This window comes from Portunus trituberculatus, chromosome 42, assembly GCF_017591435.1.
Source record: "Portunus trituberculatus isolate SZX2019 chromosome 42, ASM1759143v1, whole genome shotgun sequence".
Lineage (NCBI taxonomy): Eukaryota > Metazoa > Arthropoda > Malacostraca > Decapoda > Portunidae > Portunus > Portunus trituberculatus.
In genome coordinates, this window is record NC_059296.1 from 6,385,001 (window position 1) to 6,400,000 (window position 15,000).

A 15,000-nucleotide genomic window follows, 5' to 3' on the forward strand; every position below is an offset into this window, starting at 1 on the left:
GCTGACATGTGAGTGTTGACTGAGGATAGAGTGAAGAGATGTAAAGGAAAGTTCTGCTGTAGGGAAGTTAAGACAAGGCATACAGAGAGAGAGAGAGAGAGAGAGAGAGAGAGAGAGAGAGAGAGAGAGAGAGAGTAGTAGTAGTAGGTAATGACAGAAGAGAGAGATAGGAAAAAAAAAATATAATGAGCGAAGGGAAAGGAAAGAAGGAAACAGATAACAGGGCGAAGATAATAGACAGATAGAGTGGCAATGAAATGATACCGCGGGAGAAATATGACCAGAGAGAGAGAGAGAGAGAGAGAGAGAGAGAGAGAGAGAGAGAGTTGTGATGGATGTTCAGGCTTCAGTATCAACACGAACAAACACGTCTGTAGAAAGAATGTGTGCCAACTACTCTCTCTCTCTCTCTCTCTCTCTCTCTCTCTCTCTACTGTACGTCTGTCATGCCGCCTTTGTACTAGTAGTAGTAGTAGTAGTAGTAGTAGTAGTAGTAGAAGTAGTATGAGTATTAGTAGTAGTAATAGTAGTAGTAGTAGTAGTAGTAGTAGTAGTAGTAGTAGTAGTAATGGTGGTGGTGGTGGTAGAGGAGGAGAAAAAAAGAGAAGAAAAGTGAGGAAAATTATCTTTTTTTTACGGTTTCCTTTAAATTCTTCATTGTATAACTTTACCTGGCGTCAATTTTCTTCTCCACACACACACACACACACACACACACACACACACACACACACACACACACACACACACACACACACACACACACACACGCACGCACACGCACGCTTAACACGATTTCCAGATTCCTTTTCATATCGTACTTTTCAATAATTGTGGTTGAGGAGGCTCGTTCAATTTCAAGGGTGGAGGGATTAAGGGACGGAGGGAAGGTGACGAGGGTCGTTGAGGTCAGTCGGTGAGCTGAGGCGACAAATTAGACCCTCGCGAGAAATTTATGAAGGCTTCGTAGGAGACAACACCCATCTAGAGAGAGAGAGAGAGAGAGAGAGAGAGAGAGAGAGAGAGAGAGAGAGAGAGAGAGAGAGAGAGAGAGACTTAAATGACGACTCGTTCTATTTCCCTGCAACCTTTCCATTTTCCATTTCATCCTTTTGTTTTCTTTCCTTTGTATTCCGTCTCATTGTTACGCAGTCTGATGCAATTATTCACTCTAATCCCTTTACGTTTTCCCTCGCGTTCTCTCTAAAACATGGTCTTTTTCTCACTTAAATACAATACCTTCACTTTCTGTTTCATTCCCATCCCTTTCAGGCACAATGCTTACCCTCGTGCATGTATTTATAGTTATACGTATGAATGTATTTATTTATCCATCTATTCCTTTACCAGGCCGCAATTCTTCTTGAGGTGGCCCTGACAAAGCACCACACACTTAAACAGACATCAGTCACACTCGCAGCCTCATCAGCCCGTGCTGGAAAGAGATAGTCTCGTGGACCACCTTACTACTTGAACAGGTGATAACAACAACGATTCCTTTCCAGTTCACAGAATAATATCTTTTACCATTAAGTGAATATTTTCCTTCCTATCTCGAATTCACATGATCTCTTTCCTAAAAGTGGGACGATGTGAAGCGCAATGCTGGTGAAATTAAGCAAAATTTATGGACAGGAAACTATTTTGGTCATGGCCATTTTAGCTTCTCGTATTAACACATGTCACGTTAACTCGCATCCCGGAAATAACTAAAATAAATACGAGTTTAAAACAAATACCCCACCGTTTACTAATGCCTTGAAATTTTAATGGATCGACGAATACTTGTAGTAATTAATTCATCAGCTTACTCATTAATGCGTCAGCTGCAGCAGGACCAGCGCGTCGAGGCTTTCAGGGCTGTAATGATTCATGTGGACACTAGTAGCTACTTGTTGGCGGAATTGAGTTGTGTTTCATTGCATGTGTGGTGAACGAATGTAGTATATTTCTTCATGTTTTTTTTTTCTATTTGTGGGCTGTTTGGAATTAATCTTCTGTTTTTATCTGTCTAGCATTGGCTATCTATGCATCTATCAATATATTCATCCATTCATCCATCCAACTATCTATCTATATATCTATCTACCCATCCATTTTCCTGCTTATCTCTTTCTCTTGCCACCAATGAAATAACCCAATGAAATCTGCATCACAAACAATCTCATCCTCGTCATAAGGAAAAGCTACCCTGGTGTTCGATGATCCTTTGTACTTCTTTACAAGCTTCGAAAGATAAAGGTCCGTAATCAGAAACGCTTTTCTATATCACGACGATTATTTTTCAAGACAACAGAGATGCTTAGCTAAGAATGTTTCTCCAGTTGATAATGTAAAAATCTGTCAATCTGCCCCTAGAACCGTAAAAACACCTTAGAAATTCGTGTAAATTTAAATTAAGCCTTTTGAAATAGTGGAGGTGAAGCACAGAAAAGTTTGAAAGTACGAGCCAAAGTCAGGGAGCGGGAGCTGGAGAGGAGGTTGGCACAGTTGAAACAGAACACAGAGGAGGTGAGAACAGGAATACAACCTTAATTAACACGCGGAGCTTTCTTGTGTAAAATCATCTTATCAACTTATTTTATGTTGTTATGTTGCTGCTACTTATGACTTACCTTTGCCCTTCACTGTGATTTCTCCGCGCTCCTCCACTTGGTATTTCCCAGAGATTATTTCCCGTGTGGTCTGCGAGATGTGAATTTGCATAGCCATACTTGTCGACTCCATACGGGAAGCTGCGAAGAAGAACGAGAAAAAGTGAGAAAGGGGTTAGTGGTGTGCGTGATTAGAGGAAGAGAAGGAGGGAATAAATAGAAGGTAGGAAGGAGTGAGGGAGATGGTAGTTAGTGGTTACGGGAGAGAAGGAAGGAAGGAAAGAAGTGGGGAAGTTGTTTAGTGACTTGTATTGTTAAAGGATTGTGTCTTTATTACTGTTTTTTCTTTACACACACACACACACACACACACACACACACACACACACACACACACACACACACACACACACACACACACACACACACACACACACTCATTACTAAAGTTTCATAATAGAAATATTTCACAAAACTTTGTTCTAAACACCTTACTTTCCTCATATCTCTCTCTCTCTCTCTCTCTCTCTCTCTCTCTCTCTCTCTCTCTCTCTCTCTCTCTCTCTCTCTCTCTCTCTCTCTCTCTCTCTCTCTCTCTCTCTCTCTCTCTCTCTCTCTCTCTCTCTCTCTCTCTCTCTCTCTCTCTCTCTCTCTCTCTCTCTCTCTCTCTCTCTACATTCTTTCTCAATACGGTATTTTTTCTGTGTGTTTGTGTGTGTGTGTGTGTGTGTGTGTGTGTGTGTGTGTGTGTGTGTGTGTGTGTGCGTATGAGGTGGGAGGAGATAGTAGGAAGATGGGTTAGAGAGGTTAGTTAGGTTGGGTTAGGTTAGGTCAGGTAGGTACAGGCAAGGGAGGGTGTGTGAATGGTTACCTGTGTTGACGGCATCACCGAAAAGGCAGTATCGTGGCATCTTGAGTCCCACCACGCCTGCCACTACCATGCCGGAGTGCACGCCCACGCGGATCCTCAGGTGGTTCCCTGCACGCCCGCATGGACGCCCGCAGATGGGTTGTAGGGAAGCAGGAGAGGGAAAAAGTTACGATTATTAAATTTTAGTTCTTAGTGTGTGTGTGTGTGTGTGTGTGTGTGTGTGTGTGTGTGTGTGTGTGTGTGTGTGTGTTTCACTATTTGATCTGCTGCAGTCTCTGACGAGACAGCCAGACGTTACCCTACGGAACGAGTTCAGAGCTCATTATTTCCGATCTTCGGATAGGCCTGAGACCAGGCACACACCACACACCCAGACAACAAGGTCACAACTCCTCGATTTACATCCCGTACCTACTCACTGCTAGGTGAACAGGGGCTACACGTGAAAGGAGACACACCCAAATATTTCCACCCGGCCGGGGAATCGAACCCCGGTCCTCTGGCTTGTGAAGCCAGCGCTTTAACCACTGAGCTACCGGGCTGTGTGTGTGTGTGTGTGTGTGTGTGTGTGTGTGTGTGTGTGTGTGTGTGTGTGTGTGTTCGTTATTCTGTCTCAGTCTTTCCTTGGATGCGTCCTTGCGTTTCTAAGAACATTGTACAAAAAATTGATATGTTAAGGAATAAAGCATAAACAATAGCATGAGATAAGGAAAACTGCCTCGCTTACTGAACATTTTACCACAAGTAGTGATTTATGAATACGAAATAATGACTTGAGACAAATCTTTGCTTTACATTAATATTCAATAGCCTTGTGTCACTATGATGGAGCGGCGCATGACTGGGTCAGGGTAGGGGAGGGGGGAAGTGGGTCAAGGATATTGTAAATTAGTTGATGAGACGCTTGTTGACTTTGGCGCGGGATGCATGAAGCGTGGCGAGGGGAAGGGAAGCCGGGTGTGTGCAGGATTGTTATAGCCCGTGTATCACCACAAGGAGGGGAAGTCACCGCGGGGACGGAGGCGGGAGACTCAGCCACGAGAGGGGACTTACCTATTTAGCTGTCTGTGTGCAGCGGAGAGGTACAGATTGAGGGCTTACCTGTCAAGAAGAGGCAAGGGAAAGGATTCCTTTCTTAAGATAGGAGAAGAAAGCTGGGATCTTTTCTGTTTGGAGGTCGCCACTAATTCATGCAATTAATTAAGACAAGTCTCACGCGGCACGTTTACAGTTGATTTCAACAATTACCTGACCGAAGAGAGGTGAGTTAATCCTAACCTAATTAAAAAGACAACTGTTACAGTTGATTTCAACAATTACCTAACCTAACCTAACCCAACCCTAATCCAACCTAACATAACCTAACCTAACCTTACTTTACCTAACCTAATTTCTCGAGAAAATGAATGTCATATTCGTATTCAGCACCAAAAACTGTACTATTGATGAAAATTTGGTTAGAAATTAGTGGCGACCTCCAAACATAAAAGACCCGAAAGCTGGTGTGTGGAGAGAGATGGAGAGAGCTTACTTGCGGAAAGTTTGGTAAGAAGGATGACGATTGTAAGTTTAAAATGAAGGAGACTGACTTAGGGAGAACTGGAAGGCAGGTAGAGTGCTCACTTGCAAGACAGTTTGATGTATTCACCTTTCCTGGACCGGAGGACTGTACACCATTGAAAATTACTGGTGATCAACTGCATAGAAATTTATGTAGCTACATTGTGTACTTTGCTGTTTGCCTGTGTAGTGTCAAGGGGTAGCCAGTACTCACCTGTGGACGGGTCGGTGAGCTCGGTGATAGCCTCAACCATGTCTAGCGCCATGTTGCACACCATCTCGCCGTGGTTGGCCTGACGCTCCGGGGCGCCCGCCACCACCATATAGGCGTCACCGATAGTCTCAACCTGACCCACACGATTCACAAATGGATCAGCGTTTATAACACATGTTTTGATTGATATGCATGTAGATGGGTATAATAGGTGAAAGTGTATAAAGAGGTACAAATATATAGATTACTGCGCAAATCAATAAGTGGTTGGACAGAGAGATAGATAGAAACAATATGAAATTCACCGTTAGGTTACATAATTTTTTGAATACTGTTTTGTTGTTGTCTATGATATATTATGTGTCCAGAGAGAGAGAGAGAGAGAGAGAGAGAGAGAGAGAGAGAGAGAGAGAGAGAGAGAGAGAGAGAGACTGTATATTTGACATGATAATTTGCAGTCCCAATTAGCCGGAATTTACTCTTAATTACGCTGTAACTTCAACTTATGATAATTAGAAAGTAGCACAAATGATGAAAACACTCCACGGAAACGGCCAACCATGTTTCACTTACTCGTTTTGTTTGCCTTTCCTTGTCTGATGTTATAAATTTGTTTCATCGATCCACAAGCATGATTCCTCACTCCCTCTCCTCCCTCCCTCACTCACTCACTCACTCACTCACTCACTCACTCACTCACTCACTCACTCTTTCATTTGTTGACTTTCTTGCACTCACTCACTCATTCACTTGCTTACTCACTCACTCACTCATTCACTCACTTGCGCACTCATTTAGTCACTCACTCACTCACTTACTAAGTCCCTCATTCACTCACTCATTTACTAGTTCTCCCCTTCACTCACTCACTCACTCACTCACTCATTCATTCATTTACTCACTCACTCACTCACTCATTCATTTACTCACTCACTCACTTACTCAAGTATTCCTGCGTTCCTTTGATCTGTGATATTTGACGTCTCATATATATGGTAAACTGGCAGCAAGGAACTTATTTTTAACTTTATTTCTCTCTCTCTCTCTCTCTCTCTCTCTCTCTCTCTCTCTCTCTCTCTCTCTCTCTCTCTCTCTCTCTCTCTCTCTCTCTCTCTCTCTGCTCGTCTTACCTTGTACACTTTGTGCTTCTCAGTCAGTTTGTCGAAGATTGAGTACATGGCGTTTAGCATCGACACAACTTCCATGGGTGTGATGCGACTGCAGATCTCCGTGAAGGTGACCACGTCTGAGAACAAGATGGTCACGCTCTCGAAGGTCTGTGGCGAAGGTGGCAGGAGGTTGTGTTAGCTCAGAGAATGTGTAATACTGACAGGGGTAATACAAGGGATGGAATTAAGTCGTCATACAGGGTTGGTGGGAAGGTAAAGGAGGTTGTGTTGATGGTAAGAATGTTTTATGTTAATAGGATTATGTTTAGAAGAATCTGATGTTCATATAAAATAGCAGATGTGAGAGAGAGAGAGAGAGAGAGAGAGAGAGAGAGAGAGAGAGAGAGAGAGAGAGAGAGAGAGAGAGAGAGAGAGAGAGAGAGAGAGAGAGATCATATATTACTCGTACTATTAGAAAATCACCCTAAGAAGAATCATGACTGGAATCGAAACAGTCCTTAGGTTTTTGTTGCTGAGTTGAATAGAGAACCTTAAGAAATTAGATAAGATTTACTATTAAGGATGAATATACATAACTAAGAATACATATTCACACAAGGGTTACCACATTTACACCTTGCAGCATCCTCTATTTTCCTATGGTCATGTGTCCTCACTAATATAAATGTCATATAAACTCTAAGTAATGGGGGAAAGCTTTTACTTCAGCATTACGTATACTAAACAAAGATGTATCAAGGGAGGAAGGAAAATTTGTAGGTGTAGAGCGAGACTGTTTACAAAGATAAGTGTGTGACGGAACATATAAAAAAACTCAATGGTATTACAGTTACTAGAGGTGAAAAGTGCAGCACATTATCCACAGAGAATGAGGCAGGAACGTGAGTGGAGGAGTTAAGAGCATAGGAACAAGCAGAGAGAGAGAGAGAGAGAGAGAGAGAGAGAGAGAGAGAGAGAGAGAGAGAGAGAGAGAGAGAGAGAGAGAGTATGTGTGTATAATGCAAGGAAATGGCTGGAAAGAGGAGGGAAAGAACTAACGGTGTAAAGGCAGGGAATTATAACTCATTGCACGGTATGGGCGTACGAGGAAGGAATGCAATTTCGTGAAGGAAAACAGGTTAGTGGTGCTGTGCTGGCGTCATGATGCGTAGAAAACACTGAATGAAGAAGAAAATGGTAAAAGAAAAGGAAATAATATCTTACTCTGAGAAAGATATTTATGTCTAACTAATGGATTCTGGAAGGAAATTATTAAAGATTTATAACAGGAAGAGGGAAAGAAATTATACTGAGCTTGGGAAGAAATCTATATTCAGTATCTTAAACTAAAATATCTACTACTTATGTATGAAGGTATGAAAGGAATTAAGAAACAAACTAATATTTAAGCCAGAAAGGAGATATTATTTGACAAAGGTAACTGGAAATTGAATCAATGTATGAGTGTATAAGTGTGTGAGAAACATATCTTACACCAGAGAATAAGGTGGCAGCGTAAGAATTATAAAAGGAAAAGAAGCCTAGAATAGATCGAACTTCTACATCTTTATAGAAAATACGTGGAAAGACGGAAGATAAAACCGGAAAGCGAGGAGTTTTAGAAAGACCTCTTAATATTGTGCTTACTGAATATAATCCCATGCTATAAACACGATAGTCAAAAGAACCGTTGTATCTTCAAAAATATTCTATTAAAGCTGAGTTCAAGGACACTCGTGAATTAAAGAGGAAGTATAAGTGGCATTTTTTTACACTATATACCATCGGGTAGCATTTAAATTCCATAACACTTTCTTGTCTTTTTTCTTGCACATGATTGTGAGTAGTGGTATTTAGCAGTGGTATTATTTTTACTTTGTGATGGAGAGAGACGCCAGGTAAACCGCTTATCCAATTAGCCCCAAGAGTACCAGTAGTCACCTGGCACGCCGTGTCTTGGTGGACAATTTAATTAGTGGTGTCTCACAGATAGAGGCGGCTGTGTTGAGGAGGACGCACGCCGGGACAGGTTCACTGATCTCTCTGTATCCTTTTTCTTTTTTTCGTGTTTGTTCTCTCTCTCTCTCTCTCTCTCTCTCTCTCTCTCTCTCTCTCTCTCTCTCTCTCTCTCTCTCTCTCTCTCTCTCTCTCTCTCTCTCTCTCTCTCTCTCTCTCTCTCTCGCCCACTAGTCTGTCTATATATTTGTTTATATATTACATCCCTTGCCTGACTGTCTGACTGTCTTGCCGTTTATTTATCTGTTTATCTGTCCATTAATCTTACCTTCTGTCTGTCTGTCTGGCTGTTCGTCTACTTATCTACCAGTCTATCTGTCTACCTGACGTGAAGATACCCAGTACTCTAATTGAGATTGAAGGAGGAATATTGCTCATTGTACCGTCCTTTGTTCCTCCCTTCAGCAATAAACCAGGTGACGCTATTCATGTGTGACTCAGCTTCCTGGACATCTTTCTCTCCTTTTATTATTTCTTTATCTCTATTTTATTATCAAATCGAGAAATTGGTGTCTGGCGAGATGAAACGAAGTGAGATGAAACCACTATTATTTCTGACATACCTCACAGGTGTCCACGGGGTTCTCTCCTTTACGTAATCGCTGCGCCACTTGCATCGGAATCATCTGATAGAGAAGCTCGTCCGTTCGTTTCATCTCCTCGTCCAGTTTTCTCATGGACTCCTCAAGCTTCTTACTCTTGTGCTGCTCCTGCTCCAGCGCCAGATTGAGCTCCACCGCCTGCTGTGTCCCCGCCAACATCAGGTCCCTGGCAGAGGTTGCAGAGGAGATAGGTTACTTGTGGTGGGAAGGAAAGCAGGGTTATCAGGGGTTCAGGATAGAGAGGGAGGTTTGTGGTGTATAGCAAGGCAAGATTGTCATAGATTGTAGAGGAGAAAAATGACTTGTGGTGTTAAGTAGAGTCAGGGATTGCAGAAAGTAGAGATAGTGGAAAGAAAAACATGGTTGTCAGGGGCTACAGAAAAGAGAGGAGATTTATGGCGTATAGTAAAGCAAGGTTGTCATAGATTGTAGTGAAGAAAAATGACTTGTGGTGTTGAATAAAGTAAAGTCAGAATTGCAAAAAAGTGGATATGTTTTTTTATATAAAGTAGAATTGTAGAAGAGAGTGAGACTTGACTATGGACTGGGAGTAAATAGAGGACTGTATGTTAGCCAGTCAACATACTAATAGCACGTCCCCGCGACCTTCCCAACGCACACACCACCTCCAGGCTTCTCTTCTTTCCAAGGGTGAACTCTGGAACTCTCCTTTTGTTTTCTGCCTTTGATTTTTTCTTTACGGTTTTTACGACAAACTCCGCCAAGAGGAGACATGTTTGGAGACAAATCGCCCTCATTTTTTTTGGAAACTTGCTCGACTTTCCAGGAGAGACAACTTAACAGATTTATTTGATTTATTCTTTTTAACTACCTCTGCTCGTATCGTGTGACTTTGGTAAGAGTCCTACACACACACACACACACACACACACACACACACACACACACACACACACACACACACACACACACACACACACACACACACACACACACACACACAGCTCCTCCTCCACCTCCTCCTTCTCCTTACCTCCACCCACGCACACCACATGCCTAGAACTCTATAATTTCCACGGCTGAATATCTCCATCTCCACCACCATTTCTTGATCGATCCTGGAATCACACGCAGCCTTTCAGATTCCCAAATATCATCCTGCCTCCGCTAAGTGACAGCAACTAGTAATGGCCTTGGAGTGGTGTCAGATGACAATCGTGGGAATGAAGGTGGTGGTGAGGTGAGGCAGCGTGGGAGGAGAAACATTAGTCTAGTTTACGGAGGGCTCTTGATGGCAGTGCTGGACGGAGGTGACGGAATGAGGTCATGGTGTTGTAGACGTTAATTATGAGGAGGCCATTAAGGGAGATGTGTGAAATTTGTGTGTGAGATGGAAAGAAAAATATGTAAATGCTATGTGTATAAATCATTCTCTGTAGGGACATAAAAAGAAAATGTATGAATTCGTGGTGAATCTATATTGGCTGCAGTATATTACGAGGAAACGAAGAAAATAGCAATAGAAAGTCTGTTGATAATATGATTTTCTTAATGGATTTTAGATATCAACAGACTCGAGGAGCTAATGAAAAAATATAAATACGCTGTGTGTGTGTTTGGGGGATGGGAGTGTTGTGTGTGTGTGTGTGTGTGTGTGTGTGTGTGTGTGTGTGTGTGTGTGTGTGTGTGTGTGTGTGTGTGTGTGTGTGTGTGTGTGTGTGTGTGTCGTATTGTGTGTCGTATGAAATTTAATGACCAAATAAATAGATACGTAAATGGAATCTCAATTAAAATCTGCATGTGTCAGTATCCTCTCTCTCTCTCTCTCTCTCTCTCTCTCTCTCTCTCTCTCTCTCTCTCTCTCTCTCTCTCTCTCTCTCTCTCTCCCGCATTGCTTCCATTCCACTCACTTTGCATAATATCGAGAAACATATATTCGATTTTATGCATAATGCTGCTGCTGCGGTGGGCAAGACGCCATCCAAAACCCATCACACACACACACACACACACACACACACACACACACACACACACACACACACACACACACACACACACACACACACCTGGAGAAGTCGTGCATCGAGAGGTCGTTGATATAGAGGCCGGAGTAGACAAGGGCATCGAGATCCTTCATAACTGGAGTGCCAAGGAACAGAACCATTTTCCATTCCTCCATGTAGATCATCTGGCCTGGGAGAGAAAGAAGGGGAGACGGGGAGAGAGAGGGAGAGAAAGAGAGCGAGAGAGAGGGGTAACTGTTAGAATGTGCCGTCTGGTTTTGCATGGATGTAGAAGGATAAGAAAGGTGAGGAGACAAGAGAAGAAAAGAGAAGAAAAAGAAGGGAAAGAATGGGAAGAAAACGGAAGAGATGGAAAGAGATGAAAAAAAAACTATAGAAATGAAAAGGAAAAGAAAAAAGAAAACAAATAAGAAAGTAAAATAAGAGAACAGAGACGGGAAATGAAACGAAAGAGGTACAAATAGAATGAAAATAAGATGGGAGAAGGAAAGACGAGGAAGGAAAGATAAGAAGGAATGAGAAGGCAAGAAGAGAGGGAAGGAAAGAGCAACGGAAAATTCCCTCAGTTATGAAAGCGAGGGAGGGACAAAGAGGAGGAGAGAAGAATATGAAGGATGAATGGAGGAAGAAAGAACGGAGAGAATGAAGGTAAAGGAAAGAAGAGAGTGAAAAAAAGATGGATATCCAGAGAGAGAGAGAGAGAGAGAGAGAGAGAGAGAGAGAGAGAGAGAGAGAGAGAGAGAGAGAGACCCATCAGACAGTTATGACAGGCGGCATGAAAAAAGGAATAAAATAAAAGAGAGAGAAAAAAAAAGGAATTCCTAGTGGTGTATCAGTTTCGAGCATCATCACTCATCACAAATTACTCACAATCACAAACTTTTTACACCACTGCGAACATTTATCGTTTTTCTGAACATGACGCGTGATGACAAATTATAGTTTTCACTATAGCCTTAATCCCTTCTTCCTCCTCCTCCTGCTCCTCCTCCTCCTCCTCATCCTTCTTCTTCTCCTCCTCCTCCTTTTACTCCTCCTCTTCCTTCCTCTCCTTCTCCTCCTCTTCCTCCTCCTAACCTCCCAAAAGAATGGCTATAAAGTTTCCTAATGTGGCTTCAAACTTTCGTGATATAGCCCTGACCTTCTGTAGTGACGGCCGTGGCTGCCTCCGTGGTGCGCCTCTACTCTGTTTCTGGCTCTCTGACTGTAGTGAAGCGACTTAGAGCAACACACGAAGGGGGAAACTAAGTAATGGTGTAATGTAATAAAGACGGAGGCAGACCTGTTGTTGCGAGGTTGTGATGAGTGCAGTAGGAAGTATGAAGTGAGATGTGTGAGATTGTAAAGGCGAAGGCACCTCCCCGTCTACCATTGTAAAGAGGAAGGCAGTCTTGTTTTTGCGAGGCTGTCATGATTGCGCTAAGAAATGTGATCTGAGAAATATGAGATAATAAAGGCGAAGGCATCTCCCCATCTACCATAACCTCAATATACTGTCTTCAAATGGCTCTCTCCCTCACACTGAATTGCTGTTAATCCCTTCAATACTTAGACGCATTTTTACCATGATTTTTGGGTATGATAGATTATTTTATTTGCATTAGGAAGAGTTTATGGATATAAAAAAAAAATTAACAATAAGTTTTTGAAGCTATATAAAACCACTAAACAGTAACCAGAATGAATATAAAAACGCGGCACGGTACTGAAGGGGTTAATGAGACCTAACGAACTTTCTTGAAACTAGGTAACTCAAAATACCATAAACAACCTCGTAAGGACCAACAGTTGTTTTGTACCATTCCCTGTGCTCTCTTTTCCATTCCTTTATGACGTAATACGCATACGCACCTTTGAGCTTGAAAGTGTGTTCCGTTTCCTCCTCCTCGGCATGCACCTCGCCGTTCACCTTCCTCTGAGCTTGAAACACAGACTCCACCGTCATCAGCTCGAAGATATTGTTGGTGCGACGGAGGATCTGGCGAGGGGAGAAGGGAGGCTGGTGAACTGGTGAGCGCTATGAGGGAGTGGGTGAGGGAGGCGCTGAGGTCGATTAGGAATATGACAGAGGGTTAGGAAACATGGTAAGACAATGATGTGGACCCTGTCATAGCGGGGTAAGAGGTGACGCAAGACTGACTTTTGAGGAACTGTAAACCTGGGAGCGAGTGAATGGGGTAAAGAAGGGGTGATGGGAAGCATGGGTGAGGTGAAGGGTCGACTAGTGTTTGGTAAGGGGTGTTAGTAATAGAGGGAGGTATATTAGTCATTAGTGATGGTGGTTTTCCTTAGTTGGGATAAGTACAGGTTCTTCATGTGAATAGTATGTGAGGAGAGGATGAAGTAGGAAGAGAAAGATAGATAGATAGATAGATAGATAGATAGATAGATAGATAGAGAGAGAGAGAGAGAGAGAGAGAGAGAGAGAGAGAGAGAGAGAGAGAGAGAGAGAGAGAGAGAGAGAGAGAGAGAGAGAGAGAGAGAGAGAGAGAGCTTGTTAGCTTTTCACACACACACACACACACACACACACACACACACACACACACACACACACACACACACACACACACACACATACTCTCTCTTTCTATAGCATAGCAGCAATATGACATCAGATCGTCCTTCATTACTACACCTTTGTCAGATACTCTGTTAATTACACACCTGTTGAGTAAATGAGCATTAATAGCACACACTACTCTTTCATTCTAAATTCTGCACCGTTACAGCGTGCTACTCACTGCAATAAAATACTCATAGTTTACCTCATTAAACACAAGCTTTGATCGAGAGAAGGATGGAAGAGAGGGGGAAAGAATACTCACAGCCTCAAATTTGAAATCGACATGAGGGCGGATGAGGTCAAACCACTCCGTCAATTTCTTGCCCACCAGCTCCGGCATTATTTGCATCATGCTGTTGCCGATGTACCGCACCTGCATGTTGCTCCTGTTTGAAGATGGAAGGTTAAAGAAGTGAGCATTTGACGTGTTTCTTTAATCCTGAACCACGATGAAATATATCTCATGGTTTTTACAGTCATTTGTCATTATCATACTGCATAAACACTGCATAACCTACTTTACACATGGTGATACATGAGATGACCCTGTCACTCCTATTCCACGTGTTTCCTTTTCCTTATCACAAACTACTTTGAAACATTTCCTGTTGCTTTACACCCACCTCTCATCATCATATTGGCTAAACATTGCATAGTCTACTCATTTCATTGCCTTTTTCTCCCTGTAGGTGCTCTGAAAGACTGCATACTAAGCCTTTAGCGCTGTGCATTGTCAGGTACTTGTCGCAGTGAGAGGTTTAGGGGAAGATCAAAGCATGGAAGGCTAAGAGTGAGGAATGAACTCTTGGCGCCGCGACAGCCAGTCATGGAGCGCTGAGTGAGGTTAACACACGAGTACTTCCTCTTATTTCATATTCTACCCGGGTATTGTGGATGATATGGGGATCGAATATAATCTCCCATTGTTTATACCTGCGTTAGAAGTTAGTAGATGGATATAAATGAACGGATGAAACTTGTACTTGTTTGAGTGTGAGGAAGGAGTGTTGGCGGGTGTACTGTGGGGGATATGGGTGTCTAGTGTTCCATTATTCATACTTGTGTTAGAAGTTACGAAGTGGGTGTAAATAAGTCTATGAAAAATTGCGCCTATTTGTGCGTTTTACTTACGCGTGAATAAGGATAGTCGGTGGTCTACTTCAATAGAAACACGTGACATTTATGGACAGTATATTCAAACGTTTTGCTTCTCTCTCTCTCTCTCTCTCTCTCTCTCTCTCTCTCTCTCTCTCTCTCTCTCTCTCTCTCTCTCTCTCTCTCTCTCTCTCTCTCTCTCTCTCTCTCTCTCTCTCTCTCTCTCTCTCTCTCTCTTCTCACTCACCCGAAGAGGATGCAGAAGGGGAAGATTTCGAAGAGAATGTTGCCTCTGAGCGGTAGTGACCTCTCCTCCCGGATCAGCGTGAGGTTGACCTGGTTGGCGTACGCTCGGTTATCGAAGGTGAGCTGGAAAGTGACGTGT

General features: G+C 42.7%; 1 protein-coding gene across 3 annotated transcripts in view; it reads right to left on the reverse strand.

The window, feature by feature from the left end:
• LOC123517773 (soluble guanylate cyclase 88E-like) overlaps nucleotides 1–15,000 on the reverse strand; it is a 172,869-nt gene that overhangs the window by 9,663 nt on the left and 148,206 nt on the right. For 2 of the 3 annotated variants that reach the window (XM_045278211.1, XM_045278212.1), the window contains 9 exons: nucleotides 14,863–15,000; nucleotides 13,783–13,906; nucleotides 12,806–12,932; nucleotides 10,997–11,123; nucleotides 8,928–9,132; nucleotides 6,370–6,516; nucleotides 5,240–5,372; nucleotides 3,466–3,615; nucleotides 2,616–2,735 (listed from right to left, as the gene is read on the reverse strand). The exon at nucleotides 14,863–15,000 is cut by the window's right edge and continues 71 nt beyond it. In XM_045278211.1, coding sequence (XP_045134146.1) covers nucleotides 2,616–2,735; nucleotides 3,466–3,615; nucleotides 5,240–5,372; nucleotides 6,370–6,516; nucleotides 8,928–9,132; nucleotides 10,997–11,123; nucleotides 12,806–12,932; nucleotides 13,783–13,906; nucleotides 14,863–15,000 — 1,271 coding nt within the window. The remainder of the gene's footprint in view (nucleotides 1–2,615; nucleotides 2,736–3,465; nucleotides 3,616–5,239; nucleotides 5,373–6,369; nucleotides 6,517–8,927; nucleotides 9,133–10,996; nucleotides 11,124–12,805; nucleotides 12,933–13,782; nucleotides 13,907–14,862) is intronic. The other variant, XM_045278213.1, reaches the window with a different exon arrangement.